Here is a 27,118-nt window from a genome sequence, read left to right as displayed (position 1 = left end):
TTCTTGCAAGGGTTGAAATCCTTTGGCAGTTCTGCAGATCTTTAGCTAAATGCATAATTACAGGCATCAGGGTTATTTGCTTAAAGGTTACCAAAATACAGAGGTCTAGTGAAAGTCAGGTTTTCTTAAAGCGTTAAAGGGATTTGCTGTATTAAAACCATGTCATGACAATTTCTAGGGAAACTTGCCTGTACTTTGTATCTGAAGCAATGAGGTGTAATTGTACATGAGTGCATTTGCTTTAACCTTGAAATATAATACCTTATTTAGAGCAGAGCTAAATATTAAGCTTATTCTATAAGCTAAGTGGAACTATAATTGCTTTACCTCTGTAACTTTGCAATGGTGACTATTGATTGTACTCCACATCATAGAATTACAGCAGCTTTCTTCAAATACTTTTTGCCTTTCTTTTTTGTATGAAGAAAAAATTTTGATTTAATAGCTTAAGTTGATGTATTTGTGATTAATTGTGTGTATTTACAAGCAGGGTAATTAAGTAACTAACTCAGAAAAAGTGGTAGCAGATAAAGCAAAGTTAGCTGTTACAGATAAAACAATAATAAAGATAGCCTGCAAGTTCTAATACTCAAAAGCCTGCGGTAATCCAGGTATATGCTTTAAACCAGGGGCTTTATTTAGTGCCTGCCAAATACAACAGCTTTCCCTTCCTCTGCATCCCCACATATATGTATCTACTCCTCCTCCCTCTGGTCCACTGAGTATCTTTTTTCTCATGAGACCTTAACAATCACTGAATGTCAAGTTCTTTGTTTGCTAGTTTGTTTGGGGTGTTTTTTTGTTCCTTTTTTTTTTTTTCTTCAGAGAGCATGACACAAAAAAATTCACTAGTAATGTCCTTCAGCCTAAACTGCTTTCTCCCCAAAATTCCCACCTTCTTGAAGTGGAGGTTCTTTGTCACCACACTGCTTGCCCTGTCTTCTCAGGAATGCATCTCCAGTTAAACTCCCTAGATAGTCACTTCTCTGTTATTTGTGGTATATGTGGAGTTTTTGTTTGTTTTCCAAAGTTCTGTTCCACTCTGTCTCTCTCCTTAGTTTACTTCAGGCTTGTTTGTTACTGGCTCTGATGATCTGTCCAGCTCCTTCCTTTTCTTTCTCCTGAAGTTTTCTGTGGTTATTTGCTCCTTAGCTTGAGGACTTCTGCCTAAGTAGTGCTCAAACTATGGACAGAAGGGGCTAAAGAATTACTTTTTCCACACCGATCCCAGATGGACTTAGAGGCAAGGTAATTGCAGACAAATTGGTCATTTCTTCTGCTACTTGAATTGCATATTATTTAAAACTGTTAAATAAGTGTGCTTGTTCACTGGGGACTGAATGATCCCTACATCTCCTAGTCATAGTGACTCATTACAGGAGGATTACTTACGTAGTCACTCTAATACTGGCTTCTGAATGAGATTTTTCTCCTAAAACTCATGTACAGTTAAATAAAACATCAGAGCAGTATAAAATACTGGAATAGAAGACAGAAATCTTTAATCATTAATTTTACTTTCAACTCCTCCAAGGAATATGAAAGTGTTCGTCAGCAGCATGAGGAAGCGAAACAAAAGCGAGACCGAGCCAAGGAAGAACTGAAGAATCTGAAGCAAATGCAGTCCCCAGTGACAAAAAAAATCCAAGAAAATGAAGAATATTTGCAGAGTCTGGATATGAAAATCAGAGATAAGGTAGGTATTTTGAATCTTCAGTTAACATGTAATATTTCAGGTGTTCTGTGTTCAGCTTTGTAAAGTGTAAAGCAATAACCTCTTCCTTTCTAGTGTGCCGCAGCGATGTGTTTCAGAAGAAATTTTTCTGGAGTACTCATGCCCTTGGTTCTTACTGCCTTCTCCATGTCTCCGTTCCATTAAAAACAGTAAAACTCAAGGAATACATCTTTTAGTAAACCTTCAGTAGCAACTCTGAAAGTCCACTCTCTTCGTGTTATAAGAGCATGCAAATTTTATAATTCTCTTCACAAAAACCTTCAAAATCTTTGGGGGTCTAAGTTACAGTTTCCCTAAGTTAGATATTTATATTGAATTAGTTGCCTGTTTTCATCTGTTCTGTAGTTTGGGGTTGTGGATGATCTGTTTATCTTCTTAAAATGTAGCCAGTCTGGGTGGTTAATTTAAGCTAAATTACAACTTCTCTAGTCTAAAAGCATTCCTCTAATATTTAACCTAATCCCATAGGTAGGTTATAATTTTTTTATTGGACAGTAATCCTCCATGAGTTGTGAATACTTTTTATGCATAAGACAATTTAATGGTAAACCTGTCTATGCTTTACAGTTTACTATCTGTTTTTTGGATAGTTGCTCTCTCTGAGGATATAGAAAATTACTATTTCTGTATGACAAATAGGAAAGTACTGTAATTCGCTGCAAGATTTTGACTGTCATATACTATTCAGGCTGAAGAAGTCATTGCATGCATAGGCTGCACAAATTTTTAATGGGTAACCGAAGTTAAATGCTAACATGAGAATGTTTGTTTGCCGCAGTGAGTTCTGTTTGAAGATTAAACTAATCAGATCAAAGGACTTGGTGTGGAGACACATGTGACACCTATAGAGGACTGCTGTGATGAAGCACCTTGTAGAATTGAAACTTCAGTGGCATTTAGTGCACTGTGAGCTAATACGCTGTCCATGTGCTTTCTTTAAAACAAACACACACCCTCCCCCAAACAAACAAACAACCCCCCCTAAAAACCCAAAAACAGACCAGAACGATCAGACAACAAAACCCACAGATTGTTCACACCACTTCTGGTTTTGTTGTGATGTAGATGGTACCAGACAATACTACTTAATGAAGTACATTATTATTGTTATTAAGAAAGACCTTTGCTAAATGTATCCTTTGAATTTTGTGCTCCACAGTGCTGCAATAATTTATTATGCAGTGCCCCCTGCTCTGGGTGTGCCTGCTCAAGCTGAGGGGATTGGACAAGATGACCTCCAGAGGTCCCTTCCAACCCCTACCATTCTGTGATTCAGAATACCCTAAATGTTTTAAAATGTTGCAATTTTATTCAAGTGGGCATTTATGGGTGTAGCTGTGGTTTTTATTTGTTTTGTGGGGTTTTGTTGTTGTTTAAAAGTATACTTCCTTAAAGGAAAGTTAACAACTGCAAGCTTGAAATTAATTTTCATAACGCAGTAAGGGCCTCCATGCTTGTGAAGTGCTCAGCTTTACTTCTGCTGCTTGGTATTATGCTGCTAGGTTTTACTCATGTCTTTCATTTTAATTGTTGGTTTTTTTTTTCACACAAAGTATTCTACTAAACAGTTGCTACCACAGATCTTAGAAGTATTGGGCTATATTCATATAAAAGTTATCCTCTCTTGCTATGAGCGATACTCTATGAGAAATGGAGGACAAAACAGTTGAGTGTGCTCAGCATAGACTATTTGCTACAGAACTGAAAGAAAAATTGGGGGAATGTACTAGCTGATTGACTCACACTCTTGAGTCAACATATTTTTCTGCTCAGTCTAAACTTGTGGAGTAAGCGCTTGCATACTAAACATTTGAAAGGTTAACTGTATGCTGAAGTGGTGTTTAATTTGGACCCAGAGAATTAATTAGGTGCATTTTGTTCTACAACCTTCCAGAAGCAAAAAAGATGGGAAGAAGGAAGGATGCTACATTTGAAATAAATCATTTACAGAAGACTCAATGAGATATTCTAATACTTCTTTCTAGTGATTATTTACCATTATTTTGATTGTAACGTATAGGTGATACTATGTTGTGTGTAATATTATAATAAGACATTTCCAAACCTGAGTTCTGTTCTGATGTTAAATGGTATATCCAAGTATAATTTGAATGATTAACACTCCTCCTTGAAGAAACCCCCGTAGAGTCCAAAACTGTAGGAAGAAGCTTAAGGGCTGCTTGCACTGTCAGGAGATAGTTTTGACATATGGCAAAACTTCAAGGCTTTGAAGTACCGTACCTTAAAATTGCTTAAATGCCTACTTCTTCATTAGTTCTTCACTTTTTCATAGATAACTGCTTGAATTTATTGTAACTTAGAATTTTATCTTTGTAGATGCAAGCATTTGGTGAGCATTTCACAGATAATTATGCTGTAAGTGAGCAGGAGTTGATTAATGAATAATTATTTTATTATAAAAACAGTATAACCCTATTTTTGGTCTCAAAGTTGCTTTTTTTCAAGCCCAACTTTGATTTGTCAGTAAGGGAAAGCAGTTTAGCATTTTAAGTCCTCTCTGGTTTATACACACAGACCTGTAGGGGAACATAATTGTCTTCAGGCCCTTTGGACTAGGCTTCTATCTGTCGTCAAATAACTGTAATAGTGACTGCTGCTTGAGATTTTGCTCTTGGCTTGAGGATATGTATGTGAGACCATAGATAAACCACCTCTTCATTATGTCTGTTTGCACTTTGCTGGCAGAAAGCCAGGCATTGTGTTACAGATTCTGCCTGGAAGGAGCTGGAGAGAAAGTAAAGGTGGCACTAAATCTGTGAAAAAATTCATGTATTGAGGCACTGCATGACTACTTCTCTTGTCTTTCCCCGTGTTAAAACCCTTTTAAGCATTTGGTTCGACTAAAAATTCCTAGTAAAATTTTGTGCTCTGGGTGTGTAGGATGTGTAGATTCCGAAAAAAAGAAATTGGCCCATTTTGTAGGAAGAGGTTGATAAAATTGTGCGAGAAGCCTAGAATAGTTTCTGCTTTAGGCTCCTTAAAGGGATTTGAACAGAGTGGACTATGCAATGCAATTTTTTTAGCAATATTTGACAGTGTAAAATGGTGTGGTTTTAGTCATACCATGAAAACCATAAAGACAGTTACAGTTGTTTAATCTGTTTGGTAAGGTAGGTATATGTAAATATATGATAACTGAAAAGATAATGGTAATTGAAAAAATTGAATTCCAGTTCCTTCTAGTGTCCTGATTTTGAGAGCCTTCAGAATTGATTAGTGAATATTTTGCATCCATTTCCTGGGAGAGAGCTTCCTCTTTAGAGTGCCGGCCTGAGGTCTTTGGAGAGAACATAATGAAATCAGTACTGCATTGCAGTCAACTGCAAGATCAAGATGTATTGTTCCATTTTGTCTTCATGCAAACAGGTGTAGACTTAGGGTCTTTAAATTTTTGTATCTTCCAGGTTGTGGGAGCGAAGGAGTCTGCTTAGTTTTATTTTCTCTGTTCTTGATGCATCTTAGCATTTTCAGTGTGACTCGGTTTGTAGAAAGACATTTCTTCCAGCAAGGGTGCTGTGTGTGTTTGTTGCCAGGTCTGCACTGGAATTTACTTAGTCTTCCATCCTTTTGCAGTGTTCCAGTATTCTGTTTGCATTGTTTTCAGCCTTGGGGTTTCAGGGCAGGAGGAATTAAGTAAATAGAGAAAGCATAGTATGCTTCCACTGTGTTCAGGACTCAGCTGTAAAAGTGCCTAGGCAACCTGACCTGATAAGACCTGCTTTGAGCAAGGGATGGGAGTGAGTGATGCCCAGAAGTCCATTCCAACCTATATTATTCTAGAACTCTATGGAACCTGAGAAGGACAGAGAAAGAAAAGAGACATGGGTGCCTGCACATGAGCCAAGGAGTTGTATGGGATATAGCTTTAGCACAATGCACTTCAGAAGTAGGATGATGTTGACAAATTCTGTTTTGGCTGTCTTGTGCCTAGGAACTTATGCCTTCCTTGCTCTAAATAAAAGCTTTCCTTGGTAACGCTGGTTTGAAAAAAACAGGCAAGAACATTTATAAGTGTAAGGATCTGAATGTAATATTTTTATTGAAATCAAGGATGGAGTTATTTTAACTTCAGATTAGGTTAGGAGACTTCCTCTATCTGTCATGCCTGATTTTGCAGATCTATAGCTGAATGGTTGTGAGCAGTTTATATGCTATTATTTGGTTCTTCACAAATAGCTGAAAATATACATATTACAAATACAACTAAGAATAATAAGAAACTGGCGAGTATGACTTTGTCAGTAATAAAATGTGGAATAAATGCTTAGTTGTGCATATATAGAATGTTCTTTAAATAGCAACTGCTTTTTACAGATATAACTGAATTTGTTACTATCTAATTCAAATCTCTTACTGTATTCAGGCTACTGACATCAAAGACATTTCTCAAAAATGTAAACAGAAGCAAGATGCTTTGGAGATGAAAGATAAACAAGTAAGAGTCTTGATATTTGACTTTTTTTGTGTTTCTTTGCTAATGTATTAATTCAGTACTAGCTATAGAATATGCTGCATTCAGACAGAACGCTACCTGTTAAATTCTGCAGTAAAACACAGATATGGTGTGTTCTTTATCTGTTCTTTTGTTAGCTGAGAGGGAAATTTTTCTGAAGAGGCTACGAGTACTTTCACATTTCACTCCCTCCAGTACACAATGAATCTTTAAAGCGCCTATTAGTCAAACAGGTATTACTAAGGGACAAGTGCATGGTACATAAAATCAGTTACCTTGATGCAACAAACTTAAGTATAGACAGTGTTTTTGTATATACTCTATATTATAGGCTTCCCTTGAAAAGCTATACCCTTTATAGTACAGTAATGTACTCAGCATTATACGTGCCCTTAAATATTCTATGGGAGAGGCTAGGGTTATTGCTTCTGTTAAGTGCATGTGTCCAGCATTTTTTAAAAAGAAAATGCAAAGATATGGTGTAAAACAGTTACAGAACTTCATCTAAGCATTCAGTAAAGAAATGTATAAATTAAATACACAACAGTGCAGAGTCAATGTTTCACATTGTGTTTGTGCTATAGGTTTTATGCAGTCATAGACTAACGTTCAAATGTGTTAAAAACTTCAGCTTTAAGATTTTGCTTTTGCAAAAATAAAGGAACTTCAAAAATTGATTTAAAGGCTTGACTGCATTTTTGCTTAAATGTTCCTTAATCTTAACAAAATCTTGTCAGTTCTTCAACTGTCATAGGGCTATTGGAACTGTAACAGGCTCTTTCAGTTTTAGTGCGTGGTTACATCAGCATTTAATATCAGTTACACAGATATTGTCATTATTTGTTATAGGGTTTGTATACTAAACTCTTTTAATGTTGGAAATACTCAAAATTCTTAGATTGAAGAAATTCAGCAAGCCTTGAGAATGAAAAAAGATGAAGAAATGGACAGACAGAGGAAAATACACAACACTCACAGGATGATAGAGGACTGGAAGAATGAGCTCGATGCAATGGGTGTCTGTGAGAATCTTCAGCCACAAACTGATGCTGTTAATAATGAGCTGAAAAAGTTACAGGAAGAGAGGGCAAATATCGATAGTGATATCAGTGATCTAAGAGCGGAGAAAATGAACCAAGAGAGGGAAAAGAGAAGTAAGTTACTTGGGGGTTTATTTGTTCTTTTTTTTTTCTTTGACAGTTCGTACAGAATCTACTTGTCCTGCTGTAGTGAAATAATTTGAGACATTTACCTCAAGCTTCATAGTTGTATCTTACATGTATACCAGTCCTCTTGCATGTTACCGGTTTTATTAAAAGTAACAGAAACTGCTTTCAAAATACTAAGAACAAGAAGACTCAAAAGTGGCAACTGACCTTAAAACTATCCTTCCAAAACAATCAGTTTTCCTCTGATCTCTGGGTAAGGAGACTGTGTTGCCAGTTTCCTTTTTTCTGTTATTGAATGCAGGTGTGTACTGTTAGCAGGATACATTAAAAAAACACCCTGAGGCGAAAGCAGTGTGCTTTGAAGAGGTGGTGTTTAAAATTATCCCTTTGGCAGTATATTAGCTACTGATGCTGCTTATGTCCTTTTTAGATGAACTTGAGCTAAGCTTAATTATAGTAAATTCCTTTATAATAGTCTAGGATTTACAATCAGTTCTTTCTAAGAAACAAAATGTAAAAATTATGGCTCGGCAGGTCGGGGTTGTTGTATATATTCCTCAGTGACTGTAGTACATTTGCACTTACCTGTCTGTCTGGTACTTGTCATAACATCCAAGAAGAAACTGAGGTATAGAGAGATCAAGTGACCTAGGGAAGGAGACACTATATATTTTACCTTGAAAAGCACAGAAAGTATTCAACCTCTGTTTCTCCTGTATAACAATGCTTTTGCACACAGTCTGTTATCACACATTTTGTTTTCTGCAAGCATGAAATAACACTTAGTGATTTCACGTCGCTAGTCCCACTACCTCTTTCATCTTGGGGCATTCTTGGTTTTAAATACAAAGGTGGAACAAGTTTTGAAGAGGGATATTTTTAGGACTAAATTTCTGTGGTTTTACTGCACTACTGCATTTCATTATCCTTTGGATAAGTCTTCATTTTATCTTAGATTTTAAGCTGTAATAGGTCTTAAGATTTCTTTAGAATAAGCAGAATCTGGACTGTGGGAAGAGAAACTCTTCATTCTTATAATCTCCTAACAACCGTATTGCTGGAGTAGCATAGTCAATAAATATTGGAAAATGCTAGTTATAATGTGTATTTTTTTCTGGACTCTGTTTAAGAAACTGCCTTTAATTACAGGAATAACTGAGCGCCTTGGACAACTTAATAATATAATGAATATGAAGGAAGAGAATCTCAAAGGGAGATTCAGAGACACACACACTGCTCTTATATGGCTAAGAGCGAACAAAGACAAGTTTAAAAAAAAAGTGTGTGAACCGATGATGCTTGAAGTAAGAAAATTTACTTATGTATCACTCTATCCAGTTAATGTTCAGTTTATTTATGTCTTGCAAGGCCTTGAGAATAAGAATTTTGAAGACACATCTTGAAATGAGATGCCAGTTACATACAGGTTGTATTAGCATGGTGAACTATTTGGAATTTTAATTCCGTAGGCAATGTAATAATATTCAACATTGAGTAAGATGGGGTGGTTCCTTCCCCTTCCCTCCCCAAGGAACAGTCCTTTATTAAGGTGCCTGTTGCAGATTTCCTCTATGGTACATCCAGTAATTTAGACTTCAGTAATCTTTATTTGCAGCTTAAAAAAGCAGTGGTGGGTACAACTGAATACCTCCCCTAATAGCACAACCTGCTCAGCAATGGTTATAGCATGTCACTGTGATCCCCAGGTGTTTCTGTGGTTTGCTTTGCACAGCCAGCTACAGACACAGAAAGGCCTAATCTATCCCTGGTTTTGTTTTGTGTTTTGGTCTGACATATGCTGTACTAGCTAGGAATAGCAGGGCTAAATTTTCAAAGAGACTATTGGTTTTCTAGTGCATTCCTCCACCATTATCCCAGCCTCTTGTAATATGTGCTCCATGTAATGTGAAGAGGATGAAGACCTCTGGTGCACTCCTCCTCTTCCTCTTCAGAATTGCGGGCTTATTTTAATACTGTATTGCTACAATTTAAATTAGTTGGATGTTGAATATTTGTATACCAATTCTTACACTTTGTGCAAGCACTAGAGCTGTTCAAAATGACTTTTGTTTAGTATGTGGTACCAAGTATTTCCTGTTATTACCAGAACTTCCAATTCTTCCTGGAAGACCACATCAAGTTAATTTCACAAATGCCTGCGTAGGATCCCTTTGCTTTTACTTTAAGGCCTCATTAACCTCTGTAGCATCCACTAATGTCTGTATTTTTCTTTGTTGCAATGTAAGCTAGTCTCATGTACTTATAAATTCCAGCTTTCAAATTGCTAGTAAGTATACCCAGCTTTTGGCTACTTCGGGTTATTAAATTGTGTAGCTCTGGGTAATTTTGCCTTTGTATGTCACTATAGGGGAAGGTGGTATGGTGGAGGCAGCGATGGCTAAAAACTAAACACAGTGACGTGAGTTACTGTAGGTTTCTTCCCAAGAGAATTGGTTGCAAGAAGACAGGAAGTATGTCTTTAAAGACATTTAAACATTGTCTTTGTTTTCATTAAATGTAGCCTTGGATATCATCTTACTGCTTAAAATGGGAGGAGGGGTGTTAAGCCCAGTTGTATTACATTGTTTTCTCATTGCCTTTCTTTATCAGATCAATATGAAAGATAATAGGCATGCTAAATATGTTGAAAATCACATTTCGACCAATGATATGAAGGCGTTTGTTTTTGAGAGTCCAGAAGATATGGAATCGTTTCTTGTGGAGGCAAGTAGGCACTAATTTTAAAAATTGATTAAATACTAATGTAGGAGTCCTAAATTTTGAAGTCTACCAAGTAGGTCCGTGTATATTAACTTTTGATTGGCAAGATCAGCACAACAGCTAATAGAAAGAAAATATACAGAGGTTTTCTGGATTAATGTTTTCTTCTGGAGTAAGACTTTTTTTTTTTTTAAAGCCTAGACCAACTGGAGGGTTGCAGGAATATTAGGAAAATATTTCATTTTAGAAATAACTTTCACCTTCCTTGACAAGGCAGTAATCACTGAGGAGAAAATACTGTGTACAAGTAAACGATAGCAGGAAGCTACAAATGTAGAACCAAGCTTTTCCAGTGCCTCCTGACTAAAGAGGCAAGAAGGGCATCTTTTGTGAGGAGACAATGGTCGAAGCAGCAAATCAGGCTTATATTTTCTTAGTAGTGCTGTTTCCTGGAGGGATAAGGATTATTCCTTTTGAGAGCCAGACAGATGATGCAGGAGAAAAAAGCCACAATATAGGGCATTAACTGTCATAATGATTCCCAGTTACTGTCCACAGAGTTAGTGTGATTAACGACAATCTGTCTTGCAATTTTTGGAGACCTGTCTGCCCTTCACAGAAGCTAGTCATTTTGATATACGCGAATAGTAGTGGTGATATCTGAGGTTCTGGGGGCTTGTCTTGCCTCCAGGGTTGTGGAACCCAGTGCAAGGCTGCTTAAACCAGCTAAACTGATCTCTCATTTGTATCTTCAGTCTCTTCTGCCCTTTTAGGATCAGGCTTTTCAGAGCCTCTGTAGCCAGTGGTCTGCCATTATCTGTGCAAAATGGCCATACAGCCTGCAAGAGGGGGCTTCCTTACTACAGTGAACTTGGCTATTTGGATTAAGCACCTGGCTCTGGATTTCTTGAATTGCTTTTGTTTTCTCTAATGCATGGTATTTTCACAAAGATACATTGACTGAGCTTGGCTTTCAGAAAACTCAGTCATACCTGAGCCAGAGTGGATTTTTGTGGGCTCTTCCAGAGGTTATCAGTGTAAAATTATTCTGATCCTGTGAATCAAGAATAAATACTTGATTTTCGTATAGTGAATTTTTCTGCTCTTTTTTTTTACCAAATAATCTAATGTAATCTATATTTAGATGCGCGATCATCAGAAACTAAGAGTGAATGCTGTATGCGCACCTGCTGAATCCTGTGCTGAAAGCTTACCTTCAAGACCTATTGAAGAATTACAGTATGTATCAGATTATATTAGTGGGGAATGGTTTTTAAATACAAGGTTTTGGTGTTGTTGCTACACACTGGAATTTTCTATGCAAATAAAATTTTCACCAGTTCAATTCTGGGTTAGCAGGACTTCTTTCTGACCATTCAGTAACTTCAGCTTGCTTACCTGCCAAATTTTATTTCTGATGCATGTTTGGTTTTGTTTTTTTTTTCTCATCTTCAGCCGATATGGATTTTTCTCATATTTACGAGAATTATTTGATGCTCCGTGTCCTGTCATGAGTTATCTTTGCTCCCAGTACCGTATTCATGATGTCCCTGTGGGAACAGAGAAGACCAGAATCATGATTGAAAGGGTGAGATGTCCTAAATAGCACAAATACAAGTGTGATCTACAGTTTTATTTGGGAATTTCTTTGGCAAGTTAATGTGGAGAAAGCATAAAATGGCTTTTGCCTTTTATTTGGCCTTTAGAAGTGAAAACAGTTCATTTATACACAAACATATAGCAAGACATTTTTAAAAAGCCAGTCAATCTAATGCAGTACTTCACAGAAAGTTAAATATATCTTTCACCTGCATGCTATTCCAAGGCAGTTATATGAAGTTGTTTTATTATAATAACTTCTACTTTAAGTGCCTGAGAGATTCTGGGCAAAATCTTAATCAAACAGTTAATAGAATATGACAATGCTTAACCATTGTGTTTAAAGCAACAATTACAAGCTGCTGGGTTTTTTAATACATTAAGATATTCAGTTTGTAGCAAATACATTTGTATAGCTTCAGTCAGAATTGGTGTGATAAATAGTATATAAACCTTTTAGATGCTTAGAAACAGGGTAAGAGCTCCCACTAGGAGTCATCTCCCTACCGTAGTCTTTCATGGGTTCTTGCAGGATCATCATTGCTGAGTTATAATGGGTAATGCACATGACAGTTTTCAACTTAAATCGTTTTTCACTTCTCTGTCTATGCTGGACATCTGTTGTCTATCTTGTACAGAGAGTGAACTCTTGTTTGAATTCGGAAGACTACCTTGGGGTCTCTGAAAAAAGGCAACTCTTTTTCAAGAAACTTGGGGAACAGATTCTGCAGATAGAGAATAATTCACGTTTCATTGGGGTAGCTGTTGTTTCTTTCTGTCTTCTGTTTCTGAGGCTCTAAGAATGAGGAAGAGAAAAGTAAAAGTGGAGGGAGTCATAGATAAAAAGCTTTTCCCTTAATGTTTTTTCTAAGCATTTTTGTCTTTAAACTGCAATTCTTCCACCATTTTGTGTTGATCATCTGATGAAGCAGATTACTTATATAATAGGTCTTTGAGTTACATTTTATAAACCAGTCAGAATTACTCCTTAAGTAGATAGACCCTCCTTTCTCGAGCTCTGTGGGCAGCAAGTGAAAAGTTGCTGGTCTAGGAGCACATACATGCCCCTATTCTTAGTGTTGCACATGGCACTTTCTCATTTAAGTTGTGGAACGTTTTTTCTTTGTTTTTATTATTTTTGGTTGAGAAATGCTTTGTTTGCAACATTTTGTTTCACACATGCAAGAGAAAGCTTTAGTTTAAAAGGAAACCTGTTTATGTCCTAGAGCTGAGCATGTGGAGAAAGGACTAGGATGAAAATGTTGTCAACTACAGTCTGAGCTGTAAAGCAAAGTAAACACAGTTGTCAGTGTCTAGGAACCAAATCAACAGAATATTGCCGGTACTGTGTATATAAACTGAAAAATCTTTAGTCAAGTTTATATTGTCCTATGGAGGCTTTTTGGTGCTCCTGGTTTACTGGAATTTTATAACCTTTTGAAGTACTATACTACCTTGTGTTATGGTAAATATTTGGTTATTTATAATATCCTTTTTGATACAAGTTATTTAAAAATAGTAACTGTAATATTTTTATACCTCTTTTTTTTTTCCTACAGATATATTTGCTTCACTGAGGTTGTTAGCTCACCTTATGGTTTAATCTATTAATTTCTTACATACTTTTGGTTTTTTGGTACACAGGCTACGTTTGCATGTTATGTATCTACAGAAAGTATAATCCTTGTTCATGATGGAGTTAAAATATTAACAGTTTTTTCCAGTGTCTATTTGTAATACCAGAATAATAAGAACCCATTTAATTGGTTATGGTAACATAGTGTGTTTGGCAGTATCTTAACAGTTCTTTGCTGACCAGTCTGAATGACAAGTATAACGATTCATTAAACTTAGCATCATCTTTTTGCAAAGGCTTGTTAACAAGTCAGTCTTGCGTAAGCTGAGGTTCTTTACTGTGGATTTTAGCCCGTTTGCTTCTTGTTCTGAAAAGCATTGCCTCAAGTAACGCTTTTGTCAGATTAATATTTATGTGTTTTTTAGGTCTTACAAGAAACCAAACTTAGGCAAATATATACAGCAGAAGAAAAATACATCAATAAAGTGTCTGCTTATACAAACCGAACCTTCTCTACTAACACATCCCTGAGGGCAGCACAGTTTCTTACTAGTTCAGTGGACACAGATGAAAGAAGGCAGTTGGAAAACCAGGAACAGGTAGGAATTTATTTCTGTACTGTATATGATGTGAACTGCTACCCATTTTATTGTGCAATAAGCATAGCCTACTTGCATGTGTTAGTATGGTTGTAGTAAGAATGCTAGTGGTGTGTGTTCTTTTATTTCAGGACATCAATAACACATTGAAGTCATTGGATATGCGTTTGACTACATTGTTTGAGAGACAGAAACATCTAGAACACAGAGACAATGAGCTCAGGCAACAGAAGAAGGAGCTTTTCGAGAGAGGAAACAGGAGGAGACAATTGGAATCAAAAATTGGTGTCAAGTATGACAGGTAGGAAACAAGCCATATTATCTATGAAACATGAACAGTTTTAATAACAAAGGTATTTTTGCTTCCTCTTACTGCACTGTTGCCTTTACCCTTACAAAGTAACCAGTAGTTGAGCATTGCATACAAATTGTAATGAAGACAAAGAAGGTGTTGAGAAATGGAGATGATGACAGTATTTGAGAAACCATGCAACAATGTTCCAGATGGTTTCCTGTAATAAAATAATAGGATTCCAGTGAGAGATCATTGCACTCATTTATTCAAGTATTACCATAGTCTCTTGCCTTGGTAGCACATATCTAGGTAATACTATAACATATATAAATGGTACTAAGTAAGCATGTCAGGGATTGAGTTGGACCCTGATTGTCCACAGTATGTGTCTTTAATAAATCTTCCGGTTTTGTGGGCCTTTGCAATTAGCTCTTTTGTTACTGCTTTGTCAGAAGGGAGAACCTTGGCATGGTTCAGCTCACAGTCCCAGATGGCAGTGTAAATGAGGTTCTCCCAGGCTTCACTCCCTCCACCCCTGTAACACAGTTCCAGCAGACCTTGTACCTCAAATACTCCTATATGTTCTTAGGCCACATATTTTTTCATTTTTCTGAAAGTTGCTGCTGATGCTTGTGTGCATTAAAGGGAAAAGAGAGCATTGTGAGTATTAAAAAAAAAAGACAAGTAGGGCTGCAGGGATGTTAGAGGGACCAGAATCAACTGCTGTATAGTCACAAATGTCCAGGTTGCTGTGAAAAGAAGCAGCTTTAATCAGTGTGGATGTAAGCTTAGGCTCAAAGCCAAGTATTGCTCTCAGGTTTCTTATTAGGGATGCGTGTATTGTCATGGTGTTTTACTAGAATACAGAACACAGTTCGAAGGCAGGAGGTAGACCCTCTACCTAAACAAATTAAACCTTCCCTTTATAAAAATAATTACAGTCTTTGAATTTTGAATAGGGGGTGAGGATCCTGACACAGTTACAGACAAGGCTCTTACAAATTCTCTTCTATAATGTGGATGTATTTCTGTAGAGATAGAAATTGTTTAAATAATCATTGCCATGAATATAACTATTTCCAAATACTCACGTTTCTGATTGATATAAGTATGTGAATAGAGCTGGATATAATTTTGAAGCTAATATACAATGATGGAATCACTTAGGTTGGAAGGAACTTCATGTAATCTGTAGTCCAGCCATGTTTTCAAAGCAAGATCAACAGTGAATTCAGATCAAGTTTTCAGGGCTGTATCCCACTGTATCTTGAAAGTCTCCATGGAGAGTGCACAACCTCTTTGGACATCCTGTTCCACTGCTTGACTGTCCTTATAGGGAGAAAGTTTCTACTGATATCCAGTCTGCATCTTTCTTGTTTCAATTTATGTCCACTGTCTGTCATCCTTCTACTGTGCACTGCTTAGCTTCCATGTGGGTAGGATAGTGTGGGGTTGCTATTAGGTGCTCTGAAGCTGTCTCTTGTCTAGGGTGAACAAGCTGAACACCCTTATCCTGTCCTTGCAGGGCCCCTGACCACCTTGTTTGCTTTCCAAGTTTGTGCCAGTTTGTTGATGTTTGGGGCGGGGGGGAAACTGAGTGCAGTGCTGAACAGAGAGGAAAAATTACTTTCTTCCTGCCTGTGCTTCCACTCATACAACCAAGGATGCTGCGGGGACCTCTCACTGCCAGGGTGCACTTCTGGCTTATGCTCAGCTCATTGTCCACTAACGCCTCAAGTACTTCCCTGCAGAGCTGCTCTGCAGCCAGTCTGTCCTGAGCCTGTATCACTGCGAGAGCCGCTTTCTTCCCAGGGGTAGGATTCAGCGTTTGTCCTTGCAGAATCTCATGAGCCTTCTGTCGACCCCTTCTCCCAGCCTCAGCAGACCACTCTGAATGGTGGGCCTATGGCCTATTCCTCCCCCATTTTGTGTCATCTGAAAACTTGAGGAGAGTGCCCTTCATCTCCCCCTCTGTGTCACTGGCAGGGATGTTAAACAGGCCAGGTCCCAGGACTTAATCCTGTAACACCCCACTTGATACTGGCCCCCAGGCAGAATACACCAGACTAACCATGACTCTCTAAGCCTGACCCTCCAACCACTTTTTTTCTCCTATCTAGTCTTATATCCATCCAGACTGCAATCTTCCAGCTTGAGTATTGTGGGAGACAACATTGAAAAAGTTAGGAGAGTGGGTCTGAATTCAGCATCCTGAGAGGAAGGTGGGTCTGATGCAGCTTAATGCTTCTAGGTCCAATCAGGAGTGAGGCTGAGCCTTTCTCCCCGGTAGACATGTTCACACAGGGCACATCTAAACAGCACATATGTACATATTTACACACAGCCAGCCAAACAGCACAGATGGACACACACAGCAAGTGGACACAAGCACCAGCATCATGTTCCTACTCTGTCTGAGCAGGATGGGGCTCTCCTAGTGAGACTTCCAAGCATACATATGGGCAGTGTGGATCCCATCAGCAGCTGGGTCCAGACACTGAGTCTGCACAGCAGCTGTCGCTGGACCTCAGTCTCCCCAGTTGCTGGTACCAACATGCAAACTCGGAAGGCTGCAGCCCTGCTGCCATTCCTGTACAGGCTCACTCACCCATGTGCACGTGCATACGGAATTAGGGGTAGCCAGGGTAGAGTATTGTTTGGGCTTCCCCCACTTGCTATCTTCCCTCCTTTTTGCGTGTGCGAGTCAGCTTTTGTCAGATAATATAACAGGAAGCCTTGCTAAGATGGAGGTAAATGGCAACCACTTGATCTCCTGTTATAATTGGGTTAATTAGGTATGATGTACACTTGGTAAATGCTTGCTGATTCTTCCTGATCACCTTCTCCATTCTGCTTCTGGAAACGTTTTCTGAATGGACTTGCTCCACAGTTTTTGTGGGGATCATACTAAGAATGATTTGTAGTTTCCTGGATCATCCTCTTGGCCTGTTTGGCCGTTTTTTAAGACCTCCAAAGGCTTTGCAGCTCACTAAACATCATGATTATTTCATATGAAGTTCTTCATAATTATGAGGTTTTGAGGTTTAAAACAAAAAATTCTGGTGTTCTGCAGTAACTTCAGGACACAATCTTTTTTTAATTAGTATATGTAAAAATTAAGCAACCTCCTGAACTCTCCTATGTTGTATTGTTGCAAGGAACTAGCAGCAGAAGAATGTCATCCTTACGCTGTTTTGTTTCGTTTGGTTTTTTTTAAATCTGAAATTTACAGAAGTGAAAGAGTGTCATTGCTGGGTGATGCCCTTAGTAGCCAAAATCAAAGTTTCTTTAATGATTTTTTTGTCTTTTGAATTTCTTAGGTTTAAAGTGCATAGATTGGGAATGGCTCTAATGTGTTTGGAATATTTAGGTGTACAGATCCCTATTCTTGCTAACTGTTGGTTCATCACCAATGTTAAGAATTTTTGTATTTTTCTACAATTTATTTTGAATTAGGATTAATCAAATATTGATTCATCCCATAGTTTAAGACAACTGGAACAAGATGCTGTCGACCTAGAGAAGGAGTATCAACAGGCAAATGTAAAGATCAAAGACTTAAATGTCCAAAAAGCAAGACTTGTTACTGAATTAATGCATGTCGTAAAGGTATGTGGTATGTGTTCCACTACTGTGAAAAGTCCAGTTATTTTAACTTGAGTTATGAACATGTCTACATGTGGGAGGATTCATTTGTCTTTATATACTGATCATTAAAAAAAAAAAAAGCTAAACTGGTGTTCACAATGCCCCATAATTCAGGGTTTGAAGCTACCCTTCACAGAGTCAAAAATATATTGCTTATTTTGAAGCCTCCAGACCATTCCTGAGGCTGACTTGTTTATAAAGAAGCAACCATTTTAATGTTGAAGTTGTTAAACTAGGTTCTGGAGATCACTAAAGGCTGTTATGAAACTTTCAAATTAGAGCCTCCTTCTGTTGTCATCCACTGTTCCAGTTAAGGCACAAGACACTAGAGTCACTGTTCAGTCAGTCATCTCGCATTGTCAGTGAGAGAGGCATGTACCTTAGGTGGTTTTTTTTAACCTTTTTCCATCTCTGCGTGTGACTTAAGTAGTCCACCAAAATCCACGTGTTGGATTCTGTCTCTGAAAAGAATTGAGATGGCTTTGTCTTTTCTCACATTTCACGTGTAAGTATATGGCATAGGGAAAGAGAACATGCTTTTTGCTATAAAACATTTTGGTTGCAAGTGATATGTATATGCCTGCAAATTAAAAGTACTTGGGGACCATATATGTTGAAGAGCTTGGGGCACTAAGAAGTCATCTTCCTTTTCCATTGAATTTGACAGCAGTGTTGGAGCTGAACACAGTATGAGATTTAATGCTATGACTGAAAAATGGATAGTTTCTAAAGCCTGATAGTGATCGTATCAGTTTTGAGTCTCTTGTGGAAAAAAAAATTTATGTATTCTGTTTTTCTATGTAGAAATACATATCACTGAACATTCTCAAAGCAGATTTGGTCCTTCAGAGTGCTACAGTGGCTGCTGAGAAGAACAGACTAGAATCAGAGTATAAAGCAGCAGGTGAACAGCTAAGAGCTGCAGAGGTAACCATTGTTATGAATACTGGGATATCTACTATGAAAACATCTTCTGTGGAAGCCTTTATGGTGTAGAAAAGGATGCTTCGGTGTCTTTTTTCAGAATTGGGTATTAGTACTGCTAAACATTTAGCCTCAATGACTTCAGCCTCTTCATTTAAAACTGAAGAGGAGCTTTGCCTTCCGCAATTAAGACAGCTAAGCTTCTGTGGAAATGTGATGAAGAGTCATCCTGTCTTGGATCTTTTTATTATAATGCATAGTGTGAGTAAAAAGGCTAGCTGTTATTTGGAAGTATTCTTTTTCTTCCAAGACTGTCTTGGATAAGTAGCCCCAACCCACATGGGAGATGCATGCTCAAGAGGAACCAGAAAGTACTGTATCAGAGTAAAGCAGAGCTGTTTTACCTTTCTGTCACATCTTTTTCTCATACTGTAATGAAATGCCTTTTTGGAGGACAGAAGGGAGGATAAATGGTCCTTAGGAAGCTATGCTCTGTTCATGTAAAAATATAGTCTCTGAGGAATTAGTTCCACAGACAAGTGCTCTTTTCTGAGGTCAGAGGATGCTGTGATCTCTCATGGATTGAGTCATAGGGGTAATTTTTGTATTTGTGTAGTAGTACAATCTTTCAATGTACTGGGAGAAAAAAAACTTGTTGAAGTACAGAATGGTAAGTTTTTTCTTTACCTCGTAAGAGTCAGGTTAACTCTAACATACTGCTAATTCAATTCCATCCACAAAAAAAAAATTGCTGTTGAATTGGAAAGCACCTATAAAGTTGAGTGACAGTCATTTTGAGTGGATATGCCCTTCCAGAAAGAATGACCTTGGCATGTATTTAGAAGACAACTTGAGGTTATAGATATTATCACTTGCAGGAAAACTGGGAAGAGGAGAACTTCCTAAGAGGAGCAAAAAGTAACTTGAAGACAGACAAGTCCAGCATGTTACTCAATACATCACTGTTACATCAGTTCTCTCACATGATGCAGTTGTTATTCAGACTTTATCAAAATTCAGTGCCAATAGCTTCATTGCTGAACCTCATAAAGGAGTAAGAATGTATTACAAAGCCATGAACCTCATGTGAGTAGTGCTTATTGTCACTGGGAAATTTATTTAATGTTTTTAGTTCTGTCTGTCCCCATCTTCATCGTTTACAGAGTAGCTTGGGCTGGTGCATAGGTAGATGTCTGGTCAGATCAGCAGACAGGACTTCTAAGGTAAATGTTCTGATAATTCTTGGATAAACAAAAGCTGCCTTCTTCCTTAGTGAAGAGGTGTTTGAGTCAGCTTGTTAGCCCAAAAAGCGGGCTCGTTTGCCTGGTGTTCAAAATGCCAAACTACACACAGAGCAGAGGTATTTTATTTAATTCATTTTTGTGTAAATATTGGTGCTAGGTGGTAACCCACAAAGCTAGCACCCTGCACCAAGAAACTACAAGGCATGTATGCAGTTAAATATGTCAATCACAGCTAATATTCACACACCTCAGCTAATAATAGGTTAATTTGTTTTTTGCTTGGATGTAAAAGTACAGCTCACTTTTAATTTACCACACATGCTCATAGGTTAAGGGACTTATTAGAGGCAGCGCAGTTCCTGGCCTATGGGCCTGACTTTTAGTATTATAAGGAGGATACTTCCCCTGCTGGGCACTTTGTACATCCCAATGACTTGTTCTCCTTGACTACACTTTATCACCCCATTATCAGTGGCTTCTGAGTCCTGATGTTTGCTTTGATCAGTCTCTCAGCTCTCCTCAAAAATACAGTTGTAAAACAAGTGCTTCTCTATCTCTGTTTCTGTCTCTGGCCCTCAACTTCTGTTTTGCCAGGTTCGCGTAGTACATTGTTATGTCTTTAGTGAACAGTTCCAAAAACTCTGTTTTCTTAGGGATATCAAGCTGAGGTCCCACTAGTCATCGTTACTGGGTTACATTCAACCATATAAGTAGAGGAAATCATATCAGAGCTTGTATTTTGGATGGTTGGTTCTAGAAACTTTAAAACAGAGAAAAAACCTAAAAGCTGTAATCCCAGTGATTAGAATTTCAAGAAGTTTAACTGCCCTGCCGGAAGACTCTTCTGAGTATTGAAGTGCATCTTAGGTTTTCACATACATGCAAGTCCAAAGCCACATTTCCCCCTTTACTTAGAGTTGAGTCTTTGAATTAAGTCTTTAGTCCCTTTTTTTAGAAGTTCTTTTTCCTGTATTGCCCTGTGAATGATGTATGTTGTAGACTCTGTGGTTTATTTCTTATTTTCTGCCATAAGAGATGCACTTTCATGGGGAAAACAGAATATTTCTTAGCTTAATCTCAAATGTTATTTTAAATAGTATGTATAAATTGGCCCTTCCCTCCAACTTCTTAGTGGCTTTGGCTGCAATTAATTTTTTTTTCTACAGCAGTACTGTGTCAGGGTAGTCTTGCTCCAAAGCTGCCCATGAGGATGCCATTGCAACACTTCAGGGATGTCTTGCAAACAAAAGTTGTGTAGTGAACTAAATTGGAGCCTAAACATTACAATGATGGGCCCATTAATTCTCTACTTGGTCATCGACATTTTTGTAGGTCATGTGCTGATCATGATGCATTAATTGAAATTGCAGTAGTGGGTATCAGCCAAAGAAGCCGCAAAGCTTTGTTAATAGCGCTCAATCATGGTGTTTCTCTCCCAAGCAGTCTTGAGTCTTTATGATACCTGAGTAAATATCTGATTAAGATTTGAAGCAAACACAAACCCCACTTAGTACATCTAAGAGAAGTTTGCATATGTTCCTTTTGTGAGGTCTTGGCACTGGGATACTGTGGAGAGAGCAGCATGTTTGTTGCTTTATGGTAGGTTTATTTTTTTAACCGCTTAAGTGGAAAGGCCAAAAAAGTCTATGTTTTTAAACAAGTCAAGTTAGCAGCAACAGATTTCTCAAGTTTGTATTTTGTCATTGCAGTTCAAGTGGGAACCATAGTGTTATTTTAACAGCTCCTTGTATTTAATTTATTTAATTAGCCTAAGAAGCCAATCTTGTGTGTGACCCATACTGAATGTTAGAGAGGATTGTTAGCCCCATCTGCTCATAGGATAATTGGCACAGTTGCCTGCATGTTTATGGTGGTTGGTTGAAAGAGTCTTGCTAATTGTCTTGCTTTGATAGCTTGTTAATTTTCAGGTTCATTTGGTGTAAATTTGTTTAAATAATTGGTATTAATACTCAAAGTACATCACAGCATTTGCTCCTTAAGACAAGTTTTAAGAAAATGCAGATTCTTTTTTTCTGTGTATAAATTTCCAAACTTCAAATAATTCAAAGCTGTGACCCAGCATGCATTCAAACACAAATTCATGAGAAAACATTGGCTACTGGTAACTATATTTTCTTTAACCAGCTTCTTACTTTGCACAAAACTAGTTGCAGTACTGATGAGCACAACAGGTACAAATGGCTTGTGTGTACAGAATATAATTGGTTTCTGCTGCTTGGTAGATGCCTTTCAGGAAGCTGTAGTCGCAGCCCTGCACTGGTAGAGAACTTTCCTGAAGTACCTAGATAAAGTTTTTCTCAAGTTGGGTCTTGTGCTGCTGGCTGGGACAAACATAAAGCTCTGGCTAGGCTATGATTTTTGTCATGGTAGCATCTCTGTTCAAAACAGTAATTCTTTCTACTTAGGGTTACTTTTTATCTGGATGGTTTCATTGAGGCACCTTCAGAAAATAAACAGGAACCTTAACATTGCCATGCACTTTTGAATGTATAGGAGGGAGAAGGAATCAAAACTTGTATATTTTTTATTTATTTATATTTCTCTTTAATTTGGCAGGTGGTCATAACAATCAACTGGCAAAGCTGAATGAAAATTGAGACTTGCCATGTTGTTGAACTATCAGTGCATTTATTCTAGTACATGCTTCATAACCACATCGAATGTCTATTGCTCCCCAGTCTTTCTGTTGAATGTAGAGGTTTTCCTCTGCCCAAACATGATTTTCCTTTTCACACCCTGAAGAATTTTACTGGTCCTGACTTGGGTCAGGCATATTTAATGCTGAATCTGGTTCAGATTTTTAGTGCCTAGAAATCTTGTTTCATGCAGCCCTGCCGGGTTTCAAGTGGGAGCTTTATGTGCAACTCAGAGTTGAGATTTCCCACTTCAGATGATTGAGAATTGACTTTGGCTCTGGAAATGGTCAAACACATAAGTGTAAAATTGGTATTTCTTGTATAAAAAAAGTACGGGTGTGTTGCCTTTCACTGGATCCTTTGCCTTCATTATCATGAGGTCAAACACATTTCAGATGAAGCCAGTTGGCTTTTAAATTTATGGGATCCAAAATAACAGTCCAGTTCTAAATTAAAACGTTCTAAAATGTTCCTAAAAATTGTTCATTGAATGTATTACAGGGCATATGCAGCTATGTAGTAGAACATAGTGTTGCGGTGTACAGTTTTATTTGTGCTAATTCAGAATGATGTAAGATCTTGGCTGTAACCAAAAGGAGGGCCATCCTCCACTTACTGCTGTTTTATCTGTATAGCTCTAATGCCAGTCCTTCTTACCCCCATGTGACACTTCCCTCCTTCTGTACAGTAGACTTTATGAAGGGGGGGAGGAGGGGGCAGAACTGAAAAAGGGCCCCTTTTCTGTGGTGGTGGTGGTGTTTTTGTTTGTTTTGTCTTTTGGTTGTGGTTGGTTGGTTGGTTGGTTTTTACCTTTCTGAAAACACCAACACTGTGTAGAAGAAAAATCTTTATGATGTGTTTGTGAGGATTCTGAAATGCTTACCTCTAATGCAAAATCTGTTTCCTAGTGCTTGGAAGGAAAAACAGGGGGGTTGAGTTGACATGTGCTGTAGAGAACAGCAGCCCTAATTCCTGCGTGAGTGTGAAATTTCCATTGACTGTCACTCATGATTGTATCTGTTACTACTGCTTCTGTTGTATTTAGTAAATAAAAGATTAAATTGCTGGAAGGTAATGTGAGTTACTGTCAGAGTCTGTGTCCTGTGGTTTAAAAATGTGGAATAAACATTTATCTAACTGTATATAATCTCTAAATGAACACTTTCTGAAATCTTTTTGCCACTGGAGGGCTCCCATATTTAACTGAAGTACACAACAATTAAAAATTTGGAAGAGAAAGCGCTCCCAAGTGTAGGAACATAACTAAACTTTCCCAGCTGTCAGAAGAAAGTTCTGAAGAAGGATACTGCACAGATGAATTTTGAATTAGAATTTGTGCCTCTGAAAAAAAGTGAAAACAGTGTATTCCCATGGTGTAACTGTCTGTTAAAAAGATGGATTATATGTGTAATCACTAAGTAAATGTATAACAGTATCTTGGTACTCCTTTTCACTTCTGAGTGGTTGGCACCTCCCAGCTATCTGCAGTTAGGTGCTCACCTGAGCTGGGAGACAGCAGCAAGCAGTTACTCCCATCTCAGCATTTGGAAGCAGCAGTCCTGCAGTAGGGACTGCATGTATTAAGATAAGTGAGGAGTGAGATTTCTGGGAGCAGAGGGGAAGAGATACTTCAGGCTCTCCAAGTTTTTTGCCTGAGTGACGTTTTTGCTTATTGGAGGTGATCTTTAGTTTAGTGTTTCATGAGGTATCATATTTTTTATATTGTGTTGTGGTTACAGTGCATTATAAAAGTAATTGGGCTGGATTGGCCACTTACCTGTAGTAAGTTCCGAAGAGTTCAGCCTTGATACCACTGGTCAAATAGTCAAAGCCAAAAGCTATACCTGTTTTTCACTTATTTTTCAGCACTAGTTTAAAAATCAGTTGTGTTTCTGTTTGCTGCCTGTGTTACAGAGGTAGAATATGAAACAGCAAAGGAAGTACTTCTGATTGTGTAATTATGGTGTTTACCCTGTAAAATTTCAGCTAAAATACCAGTGTACATCATGTCCACCATGTTCTCCCAAGCAGATAAATATAGTTAAATAAGAGCGAATAAAAAATAAAACTCACAGGAGCTGTGTTTTGGCTTATAGGGAATTGCCTGTAAAATAGTCTATTTTGAGACATACATTGAATCTGCTTGTCCACTTGTCTAGTTGAGAGAAGATAAATTTAGCTGTATTACAAGAACATGCTTTTGATCAGTTTACCTTGGCATCTGTTGACTTTGAGCAGAGAGGCAGAATGAGTTCTGTGTGTTGAAACAAAGATTTTCAATCTTTAAGCAGTCTGATTTCACCTACATTCTCTGATTCGGATGTTGTTTGTTGCTAGTGTGCTAGTGTCACCTCTGGAAGTTGATAATAAAGTGTAAAAAAAAAAAATGTGTATTTTAATATGTTTAATATCTTTTCTAACAGCAACAAGTTCATGACCTGGAAGACAGGAAGCAAGTTCTTGCAGAGAACTGCAAGGAATTGCTGAAAAGAGCTCAACAGGTCTGCAAACTGAGTCCGAATCAACATCTTCCAAAAGAATTTCAAACTGTATGTACAAAAGCAAATCTCCATGTCTCTTAAATCTGTGTGATGTACACCATTATAACTTCTCCAGCAAAGTGTGTTATATATTTTATATTAGAAGGCTACCAGTAAAGGATCACATGTACTTCTGTTAGTGTTAATTTGTATATCATCACTTACCCTTTTAAAGCACCTTTAAATTGTGCTGGGATATTGTCTGGCTATCATTTTGTTCTGTGCACAGAGGAGAGAAAAATTGATCTGCAATTTCAATTAAGATCCATAATCTTGTGCTCACAGAAATAATTAGAGGCCATATTTTTCTAGTTTCTTGCTCTAAGGAAGCAACGCAAAAGAACAGAAATCTGGGCCTGCCTACTTACCTGGAGGTCTTCCCAGCCTCTGGAGGTATTTGCATGACTAACTAACATAGCCCCAGCTTATGCCAAGTCTGTGAGCACCTGTACCTACACATGGTAGGCAACTGAGGAGCAATTAATTGTGTCTCTTTGTTACGTAGTAGCACCTCCGGCCTTCTTTCTCTGCCCAGAATAGTTTGCAAAGGGAATCTTGCTGTGTTAAATTTTTAATATCCTGAGTAAAAGAGTATTTTGTGGCTTTGCTTTCTTTTTAGGAAATTTGAATCCTTCATTAGCATTGCTGTATAACACATGCATCGTTTCTCTTGTAGGCTTTTCAGGCTCTTCCGACCACACTGGAGGAAATTGATGCTTTTCTGAATGAAGAGAAAACCAGGGCCTCCTGTTTCACAGGCCTGACTGCTTCGGTATGTTCACTGTTGTCCCTCCACCCTTCCTCCCCTTCCACCCATATTGAACTTGCTTCCCACTCTGTGCTATATCTCTTGGTATAATAAGCTAGACAGCAGGAACAATGTGCTGTAAATGCCAGGTTCTTCATCTATTAGAATTTTAAGTAGGTTCTTCCAAAAGAACAGTGTGTTCTGTGCCTCTTAAAAAAAAAAAAAAAAAAAAAAAAAAGTTGCAGTAACCTGAAATAAGCAATGCTTTTGAGTTTCTTTGCTTTAAAGCTAGAAATACATCTTGTTCAGTCTGCAGTGCAATAGCCTATATAATTGTGTTTGAAGAGAATCAGTGCAGTGTGATATTTTTACAGTCAAGGCTTGAATTGGCAAACATTTTGTTGACTGTTTTTTTTTTTTATTCTGGCAGGTTGTTGAAGAATATGATAAGCAGACACAAGAAATACAGCAGTTGACAGAATATCTAGAGGAAAAGAAGAAAGAATTGGATAACTATAAGCAAAAGATTTCACAGGTAATAGTTGAAATTTACTTCTGTATCAGTATGTCTTTATTAGAATAGAACGTATGTACAGAAGTGAAGTGTAACATTCCAAGTTGTCTTTGAGTGTAAATGGAGATGTTAGCTTCTGTAATTAGGGGATTTTTTAAATTTAAATGCTATCTCAAAAGGAAAATTCAGTTATTTAAAATGGTTTTACATGGATATGTCTACTTCTAGGTCAAAGAAAAGTGGCTAAACCCCTTGAAAAAGCTGATTGAGAAAATTAATGAGAGGTTCAGTAACTTCTTTAGTTCTATGCAGTGTGTTGGTGAAGTGGATCTTCATGTGGAAAATGAGGTAGGGTTTATTTTTCATATGGAAGAATAACATATTTTCATGCATCATCTTTTGCTTGTGTATTGCTAGAGAAAAAATAACACATCATTTGGATTGTAGAAAAGATGTTATATTAAAGCAAGTAACGAACTTTTACTGATGAACACACTTATTTTTCTGTGCTAGAACTGACTTACCAGTCTGATTAAAGGAAAAGGAGGTTTTTGTCCAGGTACTTAGGACTTCAACTCACTAACTTTTGGAAGATTCTTGCAACTAGAAGTATTGTATTTACTTTATTTGTAATTCAAATTTTTTTAGGTTAGTGATTTAATTCTACATTTTCAG

The 27,118-nt window shown here is 37.7% G+C and overlaps 1 protein-coding gene across 4 annotated transcripts in view; it reads left to right on the top strand.

The window, feature by feature from the left end:
• Positions 1-27,118, top strand: part of SMC5 (structural maintenance of chromosomes 5) — a 61,185-nt gene that overhangs the window by 18,727 nt on the left and 15,340 nt on the right. For all 4 annotated transcript variants that reach the window (XM_064439422.1, XM_064439423.1, XM_064439421.1 and 1 more), the window contains 15 exons: positions 1,535-1,696; positions 6,120-6,191; positions 7,108-7,363; positions 8,528-8,682; positions 9,989-10,102; positions 11,244-11,338; positions 11,555-11,687; positions 13,700-13,873; positions 14,005-14,174; positions 17,654-17,777; positions 18,621-18,743; positions 25,065-25,190; positions 25,858-25,953; positions 26,360-26,464; positions 26,672-26,791. In XM_064439422.1, coding sequence (XP_064295492.1) covers positions 1,535-1,696; positions 6,120-6,191; positions 7,108-7,363; positions 8,528-8,682; positions 9,989-10,102; positions 11,244-11,338; positions 11,555-11,687; positions 13,700-13,873; positions 14,005-14,174; positions 17,654-17,777; positions 18,621-18,743; positions 25,065-25,190; positions 25,858-25,953; positions 26,360-26,464; positions 26,672-26,791 — 2,025 coding nt within the window. The remainder of the gene's footprint in view (positions 1-1,534; positions 1,697-6,119; positions 6,192-7,107; positions 7,364-8,527; positions 8,683-9,988; positions 10,103-11,243; positions 11,339-11,554; positions 11,688-13,699; positions 13,874-14,004; positions 14,175-17,653; positions 17,778-18,620; positions 18,744-25,064; positions 25,191-25,857; positions 25,954-26,359; positions 26,465-26,671; positions 26,792-27,118) is intronic.

This window comes from Phalacrocorax carbo, chromosome Z (genome assembly GCF_963921805.1).
Source record: "Phalacrocorax carbo chromosome Z, bPhaCar2.1, whole genome shotgun sequence".
Taxonomy (NCBI): Eukaryota; Metazoa; Chordata; class Aves; order Suliformes; family Phalacrocoracidae; genus Phalacrocorax; species Phalacrocorax carbo.
Note: the sequence above shows the minus strand (reverse complement) of the source record. Positions and strands in the feature narration are given on the sequence as shown.